Here is a 16,787-nt window from a genome sequence, read left to right as displayed (position 1 = left end):
TCTATCCATTCATTTGTTGATAGGTTGTTTCCAACTCCTTGCTATTGTGAATAAAGCCAAGACAAGCATGGGTGTGCATATGTCTGCTTGGGTGTCAGTTATAGTCTCTTTGGGGTATATTTTCAGTAGTGGAATTGCTGGGTCAAATTGTATCTCTATTTGCAGCTTTTTGAGAAAGTGCCACACCGCCTTTCACAGTGGTTGCACCATTTTATACTCGCACCAATAGTGAATAAGGGTTCCAGTTTCTCTACAACCTCGCCAGCATATGTTAAATTTTGCTCTTCTTACTGAGGTGAGGTGATATCTCATAGTTGTTTTGAAAATGAGTAAGTTTTATGCCAACCCCATGAATAGAAACCTATTTTAACAGGGCACATTTTCCTAGCACCTTCCTCAATGCACCCAGCACTTCTTTGTTCCTCAGACTGTAAATAAGAGGATTCAGCATGGGAGTGAGGATGGTGTCAAACATAAAGAGGGCTTGATTCAGGATGGGAGTGTGGGAGGATCCAGGTCTCATGTATATCAGCATGGCGGGACCATAATAAAAGGTGACCACAGTCAAATGGGAAGAGCAGGTGGCTAGGGCTTTGTTCCTCCCCTCTGGTGAATTCATTCTAAGTACTGCAAGGAAAATCAGTGTATAGGAGGTCAAAATGAGACTTACAGGGAGAAGAACCACAACAATGCTTGTCACTACCACTCCTTTCTCATAGGCAGAAATATCCTCACAGGATAGCTTTAAGATAGCCTTGACCTCACAGAAGAAATGGTGGAGCTCCCGGTGGCCACAGAGAGGAAAGTGCATTGAGTAGGCTGTGTGGGCCAATGATGCCAGAGCCCCACCCAACCAGGACCCAATGGCCATCTGCTGGGAGACTCGATAATTTATAATGATTGGGTATTTCAGAGGGTGACATATGGCCACATAGCGATCATAAGCCATGAGGGTAAGAAGCAGACACTCAGCAATACCCAGCGTCAACGTGAAGAAGATCTGGGTACCACAGCCGATCAAGGAGATTTTCTTGTTTCCTGAGAAAAAGTTGACAGCCATTTTTGGGACTGTGCTAGAGATGAAAGCCAAGTCAATGAGTGAGAGTTGACTAAGCAGGAAATACATGGAGGTGTGGAGACGGGGATCTTCCCAGATGAGGAAGATCAGGGTGGCATTTCCTGTGACGGCAATAGTATAAATCAGGAGTATAATGGAGACAAGGATGCTGATATGTCTCATCCCAGGGAAAAGGCCTAGGAGAATGAAGTCTGTGTTCAATGTCTCGTTTCCTGTCTCCATAGTTTCTTCTTATCAGATTTACCTGAAAAATTTGGAAAACTTTCAAAACACATGTGTACAGAGGTAGTGAAACTACACTCAGCCTATAAAAATAATTGTAACAGATTCTATGTCATCAGGATTTTTTGTTTGTTTATTTGTTTGTTTTCTGGTTCTTTTTAGGAAATTGACAACAGGCTTTCCTCTGCAGCAAAAGATATTGAAATTACAGGTATAGAATTACCAACTATTACATAGAAGATAGAAAATGCCACCACAAATATGTCAATTTATTGTACTGGAGGCTTATGTGTTGCTATGATGTTAAAAGGTACATCACAGGTATTTAAAACACTAACAGGATCACTCATGACAGACTCGTTTCATCAGAGGTTCCACAGCATATTATTGTTTTGTATAGTACTAAACGACCAATTAAGCATGTTTATGATTATGAAAACAATGCATAACTGGGAACTATTTAATTCTGTTAGATATAAAGTTATCATGAATTGAAGTCAACTAGATGACAACTAATAATGATAAATAATCAGAGTAAGTATGTTGGAGACAGTGAGACTGGCACAGGATACAGCAGGGTTTAGGGTTGTTGTACAGAGGGTCACTACCAGTCACAGATGACTTGATGGCACATAACAACAACAACATCAAAATGACACATTGAATTTTTTTACATAAAATTCTAGCCATTTGTGTCTTTACTTTTTCTTCCTCTATTGTAATTTTGTTGTTGTTGTTGGTTGTCGTTGAGTTGAGCACAACTCATAACTACTCTATGAACAAAAGACCTAATGCCTTTCCATAACTGTTGTCATTTTTCCAAGTTCATAGAGTTTCCAGAGGCATGTGGTTTAAAAAGTGGATGCTACTCCTGCTTCCGAACCTGTTTTATAACAGGGAGCTCCACCAAACACTGTCCACATGGGGAAGCCATTCTGGTGTTTGATACCCTAATGGTACAAGGTTCAGCATGATAGCAACGCAGGTTACATCATACTGTACATTGACAAAGAGTTATGTACAAAGTGGAAGAGTGTTCCTCCGGCTATAACAGCACTAGTTTCACTTAGCAGTGGTTAAGTGTCATGAACTTGAATATGACTGAGAGTAAGTTTTACACAAAGGACCTAAACTCTATAACTCTCGTGGTTTCTGTACAGAACTGTGTTCTATAACTACCATAATTTCTGTCCATTTATAGAGTTTATAGAGTTTGTAGAGTTTCCAGAGGCATCTAGTTTAGGAAGTGGATGACACTTCTGCTTCCCAGCATAAATCAATCTGGAAGCTCATCCCAACACTGGGTAACCATTTTTTTTTATTTGACAAGACTATGGAACAGTATTCAGCGTCACAGCAACATCAAGTTGTTCAGTTTAGCCAACAGACAAAATAGTGCTGTATCATTCTAGGAATATTCATTCCCTGTGGGGTTTTAAGCCAACGTCTTTGAGCAGACTTCCACCCTAGGCAAAGGTTCAAGGACACCCACTCTTGGGGCGGGGGGAAGAGCAGTAATACACATCAAACACAATCCCCAAAAAACACTACCTCAAAAACGTTCCTTTACCTGCCCGTCAGGACTAGCATCCACAAGAAGCAACAGGCCACACTCCCAGAGGGGAGTCTTCCAGACCTCTGCTAGCCAATGTCATTTGACTCTTGATAATTCAAAGAATTATTAATATTCATAAATATTGATGGCTCTATTCAAAATTGTTGGCATAGTACAAGAAGCTCTTTAATAAAATAATTAAGTAAAATATTAGCTACAAATCTATTTTCTGAAAAAAATGAACTGGTTTTTTTGGAACTCCGATATCATATAGTTAACTGATATTTAAATTCCTTCAGGGTTGAGATTGTAGAATGCTTTGAGACATTTTAGTGTCTCAGTAACATTTGTAGAATGAAGTCTACATTAGTCTACATTTCACTGTGTTCACAGACTCATTAAGATGGAAAAGAGAAAATATCTAAGAAAAAGGATTATAATCGACATATTTTTAAAAATTTATATGCATCCTCAGTGCATTTCAGGGACAAATTTGAAGTAATTTTATTTCATATATGTATTGAAAAACAAAGAACACATGCTTTTTGACTTTCATCTTATCTTTGTGTTTCTAATCTGCCAACCAGATCCACTAGAGAAGGCTAAGAAAAGAATTTTCTGTTAATTTCAAGAGTGCTTTATTCAAATGAAATACTTAGCCTTGGATTGCTCCAGAAACACTAGCATCAGTTCTGAGATTAGCAAAATCACTTAGTCTTACCATTTTTGACTCAATCTACTACTTACCAGCATTTACTATACTACCTCAGTCCACTACTTGCTATGCTGTCTTAGTCTACTAATTGGTTTCCTGATCTCTTTGAAACTCTGATTTTATTTGATTCTCAACCTTCTCTGTGCAAAAGAATCACATATATGGATTTTGTAAGTAAACCAGTAGGAAATGGAAAAGAAAAAGATTGAAGGACAACTCATAAAAAAAAATTCACCTGGGAATCTTGATAAAAATGCAAATGTCAGACTCCACTCCCAGTGATTTGGATGCTTTGTTTGGTTTATTACACATGTCTAAAAAGGTCTAACTGACTTGGATGTTGGTGACATTGGCCACTTTATGAGAAGCCTGGCTTTATTGCAAGACACAAGACCCCCTAGCTGATGGTGACGTCTGTAAGTTCTTAGCTATACAGACAAATGCATTAATAATAGTCTTGTATGTATTTTCTTGATTAAATAACTAAACTGATTGCCAGTTTCTTGACAACTACAGAACTCTGAACCTGTGGCCCCAGTCAGTAACAGAATAATAATTATACTTGTTGTCGTTGTTACGTGCCATCGAGTCACCTGTGATCCATAGAAACCCTATGTACAACAGCCCTAACCCTGCTCTATTGTGTGCCAACCTCACTGTCTTTGACATACCTACCCCTGTTACCCCAGTCACTGAATCAATATATCTCATGGAGGGTCTTCCTCTCTCCTGCACTGTCCCTTCACCCTCCCAAGCATGATGTCTCTCTCCAAGGACTGGTTCCTCCCTGCAACATGTCCAAAGTATGTCAGACAAAGCTTCAGAATCCTTGTCTCCAAGGAGCAGTCTGATTTCACCCTCTTCAGGACAAACTTGTTCATTCTATTAATTCTTATTATACTTACTGTATTTATTATTCACATTGATTAACTGGAGACTATCTATGATAGAATGATGTTTTTACATCTTCATGTAGATAAATTTCATGGATATTTATAGGTTAAGATGTTCTATTTACAAATAAGACTGTCTCTCCCAAGAAAGGTTGCTAACCAGAGTTGAGTACATTTAACCATTAAATCAACATCTTCATTCTCTTGCATGAAAAGTTAAGAAAGATCAATGCCAAAGTAATTACTATGGAGTACATAATCAGATGTCACTTAATGAAATTAGTTAGCTGGCCTGTAATTCTCAACTTTCCAAACTGTAGTTTAATAGGTTCACTGTATTTTACTGCCTCCTGCTATGAATCGACTTAAGTCAACAATAGTGTTCATGTGTGCATTTTAAAGTTATAAGCATAATGAAAGTTATTTTGAGGTGATAAGGGTTATCATTTTTTTTTCTCATGTAACCTTACTACCTGGTTATACAGATTAGCTTGTTTCAGGGCAAATTATATCACACATACAGGCATTTACAGGACATTTGTTCTGTGATTTTAAGTAAGTCTTTGTGCTCTCTCATTGCAAGTGCTCTATTATCTACTAAGGGACTCATTTAAGGCGATCCCACATGTGAAAACGCAGTTTCTAGGTGTTTTTACCAGCCAGAAAGCCAGCACTAGGCAGTCAGAATCCAAAGCTAAGGCTGAATTTGACTTAACCAGGTGTTTTTCCTACATCATTATACCTAAAAAAAAAAAAATAAAGGACACATACCTGTCTATATCTTATTCATAGATGGAGGATGTTCTGAAATAGTTGCTATCTAATCATTAAAGTTAAATTTCACTTGTAAGAGTCTATTTTCTGCTATTTGCTATGTTACACAATAGACCCTATTTTCACCAAAAAAAGGTCTTATTCATTCATTATGGTAATTAGTAGACTATCAATTATTTTCAGTGACTGGTTTAATAGGAGTACGTTCGTCAGAGACAATAAGATTGGAATAAGATAGAGCAGGGTTTAGGGCTGTTGTGCATAGGGTCACTATGAGTCTCAGCCAGCTCAATGGCACATAACAACAACAACCACCAATTATTTGGTGAGCAAATTGGTTAGGCAATGTTGTCTAAAATTTAAGGTTCATTGAGCTAAACATGCTATGATCCTGAGATAATTCTGGGCAAAATCTAACACACTATTGTTGCTAGGTGCTAATGAATAAACAACAACTAATAGGCAACACTATGAGCAACAGATCTAAAGGATTAGTACTTTTCAAATTCAGGGGATAATTTTTTAAATTATTATTGGATTTTATTAGTTTTAATGAACATTTACAGAGATTTTGGGTTTTCATTCATTCATTTTTGCACTCAGGAGATAATTTTATAGAATTTCCCCCATTCCCACCCTACTTGTTTACCAATATTTTTCATATTTTCTTCTTTTTAAAAAAGTCGGTTAACATCATTTGGTTGATCTTACTCACTGTTGCATGTTGCTTTCAACTCATTGTGACTCTTGGGTTCCAGGTCTAAATCACCATATGAGGGACCTGCTCATCTTTCTCTCAGAGTCATGAGTGGATTGAAATAGAACTGTGATCTTCTGCTTATCAGCACACCTAGAACAGATCAAACTGAACATACAACATCTTAATTTTTAAACTTAGCAGAAAATTCTTTTTTTTTTAAATAAAATTTTTCTTTTATACTGGTTTTCTTACAAAGTTCTTATACATTTTTTTTTTTTCACACTGGATCTTTCCCATTTTCTTTACTCCTCCCTCTACCCATCAAATTGTATGACCCTACAATTACCCCTCCTCCCTACCCATTCTCACCCTTCTGCTCCTGCTCTCCCTGCCCCTTGGATTCTCACACACGTTTTACTAGTTTATCTTTCTATTTCTGCAAAAATGGTCTTATATAGTATCCTTATGGGACTGAGTTAGTTCACTTAGCATAATACTTCCCAGTCCCTCCCAAGTTAGGTACTGATTTATAAAAATAATTGCTCCTACCTGCTGCATAGTATTTCATCATGTAAATGTACCATAATTTTTCAATCTATTTGATTGTGGTTAAATTTTGGGCTGTTTCCCAATGGTGAATAACGCTATTTGTGTAAGTCTCCATTTGTGTCTCGGTTTTCATTTTCTCTGTGTATGTTCCAAACTGTGAAATAGTTAGGTCATATGGAATTTCTTTGTTCAGCTTTTTGAGGAAACGTCAAACTGCCTTCCAGAGTGGTTGTACTATTTTACAATCTCACTAACAGTGTATAAAGATCCTATCTTGCCACATCCTCTCCAACATTTATTACTTGCTCTCCTGTTAAACTCTGCCACTGCTACTGGATGATATGGGATCTCATTGTGGTTTTGCTTTGCATCTCTCTTATTGCCAGTGCTGAGCATTTCTTCATTTTGGTCTATTGGCCGTACTAATGTCTTCCTCTGTGAAAAGTCTTTATATGGGCAGATAGATTCTTAGGGGCTATTTGATCATCCTTTTTGGATTCTATACTGATATGAGCTTACTTTATAAAGGATTAATAAATAGCCTTACTTATTGATGACTAAGGGTGGAGGGTCAGAGAAAGAGAGGAATACTCTTGACCAGGTGGATTGACACAGTAACTTTTGCAATGGGTGTGTTAAGGAAGTTTGAGGATGTCATAGGCTATGAGAGGATTCAGATCTTTTGTTCACAGGGTTGCTGTAAGTCATACTTGACTCGAAGGCACCTAACAACAACAACAACAACAATAAAGTAATAAATAACTAAATCGCTGACTTATTTCTAAATGAGATTCCTTGGGTAGGGCATGGAGATTTACTAATGACTGACTACTTAGAACACATTTGCTCTTACCCTTTTGCATGGTGATCTTACTCAAAGAGGCATTAAGGAGTAAAAATATCAAATATTTGCCTAGCTCATCTTACTTGTTTTCTATTTATTGGCTCAATAACCATGCAGCTCATTTATGGACTGATTGTGTTTATGTGAATTTAAACTGTGCAGTGTAGTTTAGAAACCCAGGAAGGAGATGATTTAATTTAGAATGCCCTGGTATATGATATCTACCATCTCAGAAAATTGAGACGGAGCCCTGGTTAGACAGTGTTTAAATCCTTGGTTACCAACTAAACGGTTAGCAGTTTGAATCTACCCAGTATTTCTATAGGTGAGCTACGTCTGTAAAATCCCATGAGAAAGTGCTACTTTATCAATGAGACCACAGTGAGTTAGAATACACGCTACAGCACTTAGCAAGAACAGCAGAAAAAAATGAACACTTAATAGAAAGTTCCAGTAGTTGAATAATTTTCTCTTTTAGGAATTGTGACTTGCCAATTTGACATTTTCTACTTGTATAATTTAGAGAAATTATTTTGAAAGAATATATTCTGGTTATGTTTTTCCAAATCATTTCGCCACTGCTTACATCAAATTATTGCACCCTAATAAAAACCTTCATATTTCCTCTACATTTTTTTAATCTTTATTTTTTATTTCTATCTATTTGCTTATTTGTATTTATTTCTTATTATTGAAAGTGTATTAGATTTTTGTTCTTTGGGACTGACTTACTTCACTCAGAATATTTTCCAGGTTTATCTATCTTCCAATATGCATCAGAATGTCATTATTCTTTGTGACTGAATTAATTGTATGTAGGTACTACATTTTAATAATGAAAACACCAGAATAACTTTATTTTGAAGTTTTCCATTATCTATCTATCTATCTATCTATCTATCTATCTATCTATCTATCTATCATCTATCTATCTTTATCTATCTTTCTACCTATCTGTCCATTCATACACACATATACATCTACATATAGCTTTTGTGGCTTTTTCTGATAAAAAGCTACATTACAATCCTGAAGGCATATGGTTCTTATCCTCTAGCTGCTCCTTTGGAGAAAAATGGGACATTTCCTCCATGTGATTTTCTACATCTCAAAACCCACCAGAAGGTCATCTATAGGTCAATTCTGACTAGATAGTGTACAATAGCAACTATTATCTATCTATGTATATGGGATTTAGACAAAATCTTTTTTCTACACTCAGAATTTGAGAAACTATTGGTCAAAAACCAAGTAATGAAATCTACTGATTCCTGAGAGGAAGGAGATCTTCCTCTCAAACGACAATTTCCAGTGTATTCTGGATGTTAGAATTATAGAGAATCCTGATCTTAATTTTGGGTGAATAATTTCTACAATTAAGGGAAAAAAATAACACTAAGAAAAGGAAAAGACTTAGATTACTCAAGTAGGTGAACTTTTCCATCAATGGAAATGAGATGAAATTTTCCATTAGTGTGAATTTTAGTGAGTTTAGGTTAAATGATAAACTGAAGAATAAGTTTAAAATGAAAATACCATTTTTGATGGATAGGTTTTGTATTATAATAAATAATGGAGGTAGATGACTGATGAAAGTGAACGACATTTAGGGGTCGGACATGGCACAGGGAGAAGACAGAAACTTCTCTTTCCTGAAGGCATCACAGTAGAAACTTTGTGTGAGCATGCAGACACATCAAAGGAAAAAGGCATGAACAGCCTGTGCCTGCAATGTGTTTATAGGATATATGATGCTTCAAAGAAAAGAATAAAAGGGAATCTACAGAATGAAAAGCCTCCAACACAAAAGAAATGCTTATTTATGAAAAGCAAATAACAGAGTGAAAAGAAAATTCTGAAAAGAGCAAAGAAGGATATAGATATTTAGAAGTAGAAATGACAGAGAAATAGGACTAAACATTTGAAGTGTATTTTGTTTGTGAGACTATTTGACATGTAATTTAACCAAGAATTAATAGTTTCTTTATGTCATATAAAGGTATGATAAATGTTTTTTAAAGACATTGCTTTCCATTTGGAACTTATTCAGAATATTTTTGTTCTCTGAATGGATGTATATGAGTCTGTAAATAAAGGTGTGAATTTATATCTCGATGTATTAATTTACTTATGTGTAGTTTAAATGTGTAACTTTCAGGTAATAATTACACACATTTCTTCCTGTAAATCTTTGTAAATCTAGGCAAACAAATGTGATAATCTTCTGTAGATTCAGGAGACACATCATTGCTATCTGTAGGGGAAAAATAGGAATATTCCATGAAAGGCAGATTGAAGGTTCAACTATTATATTGCCCTCTGCAGAACAGTAATAGAGTGTAAAACCTGACTTTCTCATGGCCTATCTAAGAACCCACTTTGCTATCATAGTTTTGTAGATGAAATATCATACTCAGTGAACTCTAAATAAGAAATGAAAATTTATGTGAATTAATGTGAATTTGCAAGTAGCATTCCTATCAATTTTTCGTTTTTATCCAGTCTCACCTGCAATATCAGGATTCTTTCATGATGCTGCAACTCTGCTCACGAAGAGCTCAGGCTGGCCAGCATTTTGAGTTTTGTTTTCACGAAGATCACCCATTGACTTCTCCTTAAGCACAATCGACATACTGTGACCCAGAGGGGTTAAATACAAGGTGCCAGGTCACACAAAGAACTTTCCCAAGTCTTGGCAGAGTATGACAAAAGGACTCAGTCTCTTAGGGGAAAGATTTATAAGAAAACACATGTGGACTTTAATTGTTTTGAACCCACTCTTAAGAATTGTCACGTTGTCTCTCTCACAGCTAGATGACCCAACTACTCCTATGGTCTCTTTTCGGGTCATTGTCTCTTTTAACTTGTCCAGTGGTAGAAATCATCTACCGCTGGGTGGGTGGGTAGTGTGGAACAGCATATAAATTCTAGAACTCCTGATTTAAAACCCCAGGACCATTCCTGGACTAGGACTGAGTGATTTTGTAAAAACCACTAGCGACTCTGAATATTAGACACATTTGGAAAACACTGATTAACGAGCAGTTTCAGTAATCCACCAATTAATGACAGCTGATGGTAGTGCTGATTCCAATGGCTTTCAACCCTGGTTGTACAAAGGAGTTCTCTGATTTCACTGGTTCCGGGTGAAGTGACCTCAGCCTCAAGGGTTACTCATTCTTTTCATCTTGGTTTTAATGTGTAGGTGATATGGGAAACACTATGATTTCCCCCCCCCCGCCCTTTTCTGAAAGAGAGGATTTAATTGACTACTGTAAGGACACAGAAAGTGTGAAAATAAATTGACATTTCCCCCAGGTATGTTTTCTGCATTTTAGAGTGGACATAAGTACAGATAAAGTCTTGCATAAAGACTTAACTCACAGAAGTGCTCAATAATGGTTGTTAAAAGAAAAATGTAGTTAACCTCATATTCCCTTTGGTTCAGGGTTTACTAAAAAGGTATGTCTCTACCTAATTTTGGGGTAGTATCAATCATCTTTGGGAACTGAAGAAGCAGGTTCTAAATCCCTAGATAGTCCAGAAATAGGCTAAAAATCTCAGTGGTATTGGCTTAGTCTTTTGAAGTTTTCTTTGCCTTTCTTTAAAGTTTTTCTCACCTGTATGTTAGATACAAGGCTGAGTGAGCCTAAAGCAGATTGCACCTGGAGTCAAGGAAGTGATGCTAAAATCTAAATAACAAAAAAAAAAGAAAGTAAAATTATGATTCCTAGTTAGTTATAAAAATGAACATGTTCTAAGATTTTCTTAACTAATTTATGAGAAAATTGGTGAGAAGTTATAATGAGTACTGAAGAGAAGTTGAAACAGAGGCATATTAAAAAATCTGGGTATTAAATAGCAAATAGAAGTAAACTTTCCTAGTACAGAAAAGAAGTAAATGAGCATCTGTTAAACAGGATGGAATTTTCGTGAATATAAACACAAAACATTATACATTGCTATCGGTTCTCTAAGAAGCTCTGGTGGTGTATCATTTAGATTAAAAACTGGTGGTTCAAATCCACCAGTAACTCTCTGGGAGAAAGATGAGTAGTTTATTTACATAAAGATTTACAGCCTCAAAAACCTGTTTGAGGGTAGCTATGAGTCAAACCTCACTTAATGGTAGTGTATGCAGTTTTTATCAGTTATCTACAGTTTACGCAGATCCCATAGAATCAAAATTAGATTACCCAGGAGTAGTCCTTTAGTCTAGAAAATGAACAAGTTTTCCTCTACACTATTTTCTGGAAAAAATATATATAAGCAAGTTTAACCATTTCTTCAAAGTTTGAGAGAACAGAAAACCATCTGTTCCTAGACTGGGTTGTGAATAATCTTTGACTGTAACTTCAGTACAAATTTATAATTTCCTGAAATTTGTACACTTATTTATCCATGTTTTAATACATGCTAAACCAACTATCCAGGAAGCTGGGCTCTATGAGGAGAAATGTGGCATCAGGACTGGAGGAAGATTCATCAACAACCTACATTATACAGATGACACAACTTTGCTTGCTAAAACTGAGGCGGACCTGAAGCACCTGCTCCAAAAGACTAAGAACTTCAGCCTTAAATATGAATTGGAGTTTAACATCAAGAAAACAAAGATTATCATAATGGGGCTGATTGGTAGCATCATGATAAATGGTAAAGTTTGATATTATTAACAACTTCAGTTTACTTGATGCCACAATCAAAACTTTTGGTACTAGGAGTCATGAAATAAAAAGACAAATTGTATTGAGAAAGTCAGCTGTCAGGGACCTCTCTAGAGCACTAACAAGCAACTATGTCAGTCTGGAGATCAAGGTGCACCTGATGGCCATGGTCATAGTCGTCACAATTTCTTGTGATGCATCAGAAAGCTGGACAATGACTAGGGGTGATAGAAGGAGAATTGATACCTGGGAACTGTGGTGCTGGAGAAGAGTATTGAGTATATCATGGACTGTCAAAAGAACAAGGAGGTTCATCCTGGAGAGGGTGAAGCCAGAATGCTACTTGCAGGCAAGGATTCTGAAGCTTTGTCTGACATACTTTGGATATGTTGCAAAGAGGGACTAATCCTTGAAGAGGGACATTATGCTTGAGAGGTGCAATAAAGAAAGACCCAGGATGAGATGGATTGACTCAGTGACTGAGGTAAGGGGGTTAGGTGTGTCAGAGACTATCAGGTTGCCTCTAGATAGAGGAGGATTCAGAGCTGTTGTACATAGAGTCACTATGAGTCACAAGCTACCCGATGGCACATAATAACAACAACAAACCAACAAAACTAAAATTAATTACCATCACATGGAAACTCATGTTGATGTTCCATCAGGCTTTAAAGCCTTGAGGCTATATAATAAGAGGAGACTAACTCATCTTTCTCCCAGGAAGAAGTTAATGGGTGCCAATCTTTTGATTAATAGCTCTACATTCCACCTTATACACTACAAAGGCTTCTGTTCTATTCTATTCTGTTCTATTCCTATTCTATTTGCACTGAACATTTTTTACATTTTTATTAAATTTTATTAATTTTAATGAACATTTACAGAGATTTTGGATTTCCATTTATTCATTGTTGCACTATTTTCTCTACCCCTGCCCCAGTTCGTTCTTTTTTTTTCTGCCTTGAAAGTCTGCTTTAATTGTCCCATTGCCATAGTGCTTGTCAAAGCCAGTTCTGATTAATCTCCTTTGTCAGTGTGTCCTTTGCCATTCCCTATCACTTGTCCTTGAGAGAGACTTCACCCTGATTCATAAGGAAAAGGGGACGGTGTATTCTCTTTGCTACTTCCTGCTGAAAAGGGATGCTATAGGTTTGAACATTGGTTGTGGTGGGTTTTTTTTTTTTACATTGTTTTTAAGTTCTTCTATCCCTTAAAAATCTTTTTTGTTGTTATTTTGCTCTGTAGGATTGGCTGTGACCTATAGCAACTCTATAAACAATGGCTTTGAACCTTGTCCTATTCTGAGCCAACCTCAATATCGCTATCTACTTAGACCTCATTGACACAGTGACTGTGTCAATACATTTCATCTAGGGCATTTCTCTACTGCACTGATTCTTCACCCTTCCAAGCATGATGCCTTTCTCCAAGGACTGGCCTATGTGGGCAACATGCCCAAAGAATGTCAAATGGAGCTTCAAAATCTCTGCCTCCAAAGAGCAGCTTGGCTTCATCCTCTGTAGTATAGACCGATTTATTGATTTTGCAGTCCATGGTATGTTCGATATTCCTCTTCAGCCCCACAATACAAAGACATTGATTCTTCTTCTATCATCTTATTTACTGTCTAGCTCTCAGAAGCACATTAATCAATTGAGATGACCATAGCCTAGATCAGGAGACCGTTAGTGTCTAGACTTACATCATTGCTCTTTAGCACTCTGGAGAAGCCTCTGACAGAAAAAAAATTTTAAGGCAATCAATCTTTAGATTTCTTGGTGCTAATACCAGACGTTTTGATTGTAGATCTGAATAAGATAAAATTATTAACAACTTTAATCTTTTCTCCATTTGTTATGATGCTCCCTACTAATATGGTGGTGAGGACATTTGTTTTCTTAATGTTGAGATGCAATTCCTGTTGAAGGCTGCAATTCTTGATTTTCTGCATCAAATGCTTCAGATCCTTTTCAGTTTGAGTAAGGTTAATCCATCTGCATAACACAGGTTGTTGATGAGAATCTAATCTTGATGCCACATTCTTCTTCATAAAGAACAGTTTGATGAATGATCTGTACTGCATATTGATTGAAAAGATATAGAGAAAAGATATTTCCAATGCACTCCTTTCTTAATTTTGAACCATGCCGTGTTCCTTTGCTCTATTTTGACAACAGCTTCTTCAGCGCAGGTATAGGTTTCATATGAACACAATCAAGTGTTCTGGGATTTCCATTCTTCTCAATATTTGCCACAATTTCATGTACTGTAAATAAGTTACATTTCCTCTTTTTTAAATAATAACCTTTTTAATATCTATATTTACTAAAAGTAAGCTCTAGTGGAAGAATGGTAAGAAGCTGCACTACAATACTGAAGACGTGAAGTTTGAATCCATCAGCGGCTCTGCAGTAGAAAGGTTAGCAATCTCTTTCATTGCAATTAACTGCCTCGTTAAAAACCACAGGAGGGCCAGCTATGGGTCGATTCTGACTCAATGATACACAACAATATTTACTAATTTTTTTCAAAGAATTAGCTTTTATATTGTTAATAACATTTTATTAATTTATCTCAATATTTACTTGCCATTTATGTTTTTAAGTTATTTTCAATGAAAAAGCCATTGTGAAATTCATTATTAAAAATGGCTTTCCTAGCCACTGAATTCGACTTGCCCATATGATAGTGAATGGTACGCTAGCCAGAAGTGGATTGGCTAGTCTCACCAATCCACAAGGGGATTGGCTAGCCTCACCATTAAGTTGAGTGCATCCAGCAATAGAAAGGGTCTCTCTCTCACAATCAGGAAAGGAGAAAGAGGCATGCAGTGGACACCCTTCAGGACTAGGCAGTTTTGAGCAAGCTAGACTTAACAGCAGCAGTGCCAGCTAGACTTAAGCAGCAGCTATGACCCAAAGAAGAACAGAGAACCAACTTATGGTGGAACTACTTTGAGACTGGTACCGATCACGGACAGAACAAGAACAAAATTAAGAGCCTTTGATCAAGTTTGTTGGATGACTGTGGAGGGGTGGGAGAATCCAGTATTGTCAGGACTGAACATTTCGTAACACTGGTCTTAAGCTACAAGACTCAAAGCTGAGATGCTTGCAAGCACGTTTTTGGAATCTGTCCTGACTGAAATCTGTTAATTAACCTGCATTATAATCTTTTACCTTCCCCAATATGGTTCTGTGTGGTCTGTGAACTGTCTCATCAGATTTTGGATCCAACAAATCAGTAAGATTGGTGTTTGGATGAGTAGTATGGGGGGGGCATGTCTGACTTAATAAGAATTGGTGTTGTAGTGTTGATGCTGTTGACAGGGATGGCAGTTCCCCTGTGTGAAGTGGGTAAAAGTCAGATAGAATAGTCTCCATGAGGCCTTTCCTCTTTTTACAGTCATAAAATGAACAGTCATCCAAATTCTTTCTAGCATCAAGAAAATTTATTTCTAGCATTAAACCCCAGATGTCTGACTTCCAATCCTATTTTGTCTCAATCTTTGAAGTAGTTCATTATTGTTGTTATCTACCACTGAGTCGGAGCCAACTCACAGGTGATCCTCCAGTAAGTTTTCATAGGCAATAATTTGAATGGGAGGAGATTGTCCGTCTTTCTCCTGAAGAGCAACTGGTAAATTTGAACCAAACGTCTTTGAATTGACAGTGCATCTCCTTACCACCAGAAGAAAGTAGTGGATAGAATTCCCCAATGTCTTCATTTTGGGGTTCAGTGGTTATTGTATATATTTGAATAATAGTTATTTTGGCAGGCCTTCCTTATATGTGTAAAAATCTTATTCTATCACTGACAGATTATACTTTGGCATAGATCTTGAAATGCTTTTTTTTCCACAATAACTTTGACACCATTCCTCTTCAATTTGTCATTACCAGAATAATGGGCCATATAATTATTTTCTTTAAAATGACAAATTGCATTGCATTTCAACCCTTTATTACTAGGGTATTGATATTTATTAATTCTGATTAATTTTTGACAGCTTTCAATTTTCATTGGAGTAGCTGGACTACATGAAGAAGAATGCAGCACCAAGATTGGAGGTTCAACAACGTACATTGCACAGATGACACATATGCAAAGAGCAAAGGCCACGTGGGGACAGCAATATCTGACATTTACAAACTTCACAAAAGGGAATTGTCCCTGTTAAAAACATCAACAAAAGAAAACCAATGCCCATGAAGCTAGACATGTCCTCCATGTTCCTGCTCCTTTTCCCACTCATCACAACATCAGGTTTTATCCTTTCCTGGTTGTAGGTTTCTTAGGCTGCTTGGAAGACTGTTCATGTTGTAGATTTGGACTTTTAGAGTTCTTCTAAGCTTCTATTTCATGAATTTTATATAGTCCTTAGTTTTACTCCTAGGTCCTTGATACACTTTGAGTTAGTTTTTATGCACGGTGAAAGGCGTGGATCTTCCTTGAGTTTTTTACAGACAGTTTTCCAATCTTGACAATAGCATTTGTTAAAGAGGCTCTCATTTCCCTACCTAAATGATTTCATCTCCTTGTCAAAAACCAAAAAAGCAAACTGCGGGCCAGGTAAGGAGGTCAATTAGGAACAATGAATGTGTGGAAATCCAAGTTTTCTGTAAACTTTCATTAAAATAGCAATAAAATTATGAAAGAGAGAGAGAAGAAAGATAATAGGAAGGATATCAGATTAAAGGCTGAGGTTAGTCTCACTGAAGTCATGGTATTTTCAATTGTTTCAGATGCATGTGAAAGTTTGACAACAAATAAAGAATGTTGTTGTTGTT

General features: G+C 36.7%; 1 protein-coding gene across 1 annotated transcript; it reads right to left on the bottom strand.

Moving 5' to 3' along the window:
• Positions 1–361: 361 nt before the first annotated feature.
• LOC102845741 (olfactory receptor 2L2-like) lies at positions 362–1,300 on the bottom strand. The gene has a single exon (XM_006893953.1). It carries the CDS (start codon positions 1,298–1,300, stop codon positions 362–364), a length of 939 nt encoding a protein of 312 aa, XP_006894015.1.
• Between the last annotated feature and the right edge of the window lie 15,487 nt (positions 1,301–16,787).

The sequence above is a fragment of the Elephantulus edwardii genome, unplaced genomic scaffold, assembly GCF_000299155.1.
Source record: "Elephantulus edwardii isolate Elephantulus edwardi_28Jun2011 unplaced genomic scaffold, EleEdw1.0 scaffold00133, whole genome shotgun sequence".
NCBI classification, from domain to species: domain Eukaryota; kingdom Metazoa; phylum Chordata; class Mammalia; order Macroscelidea; family Macroscelididae; genus Elephantulus; species Elephantulus edwardii.
This window is presented reverse-complemented; position numbering and strand designations above follow the sequence as displayed.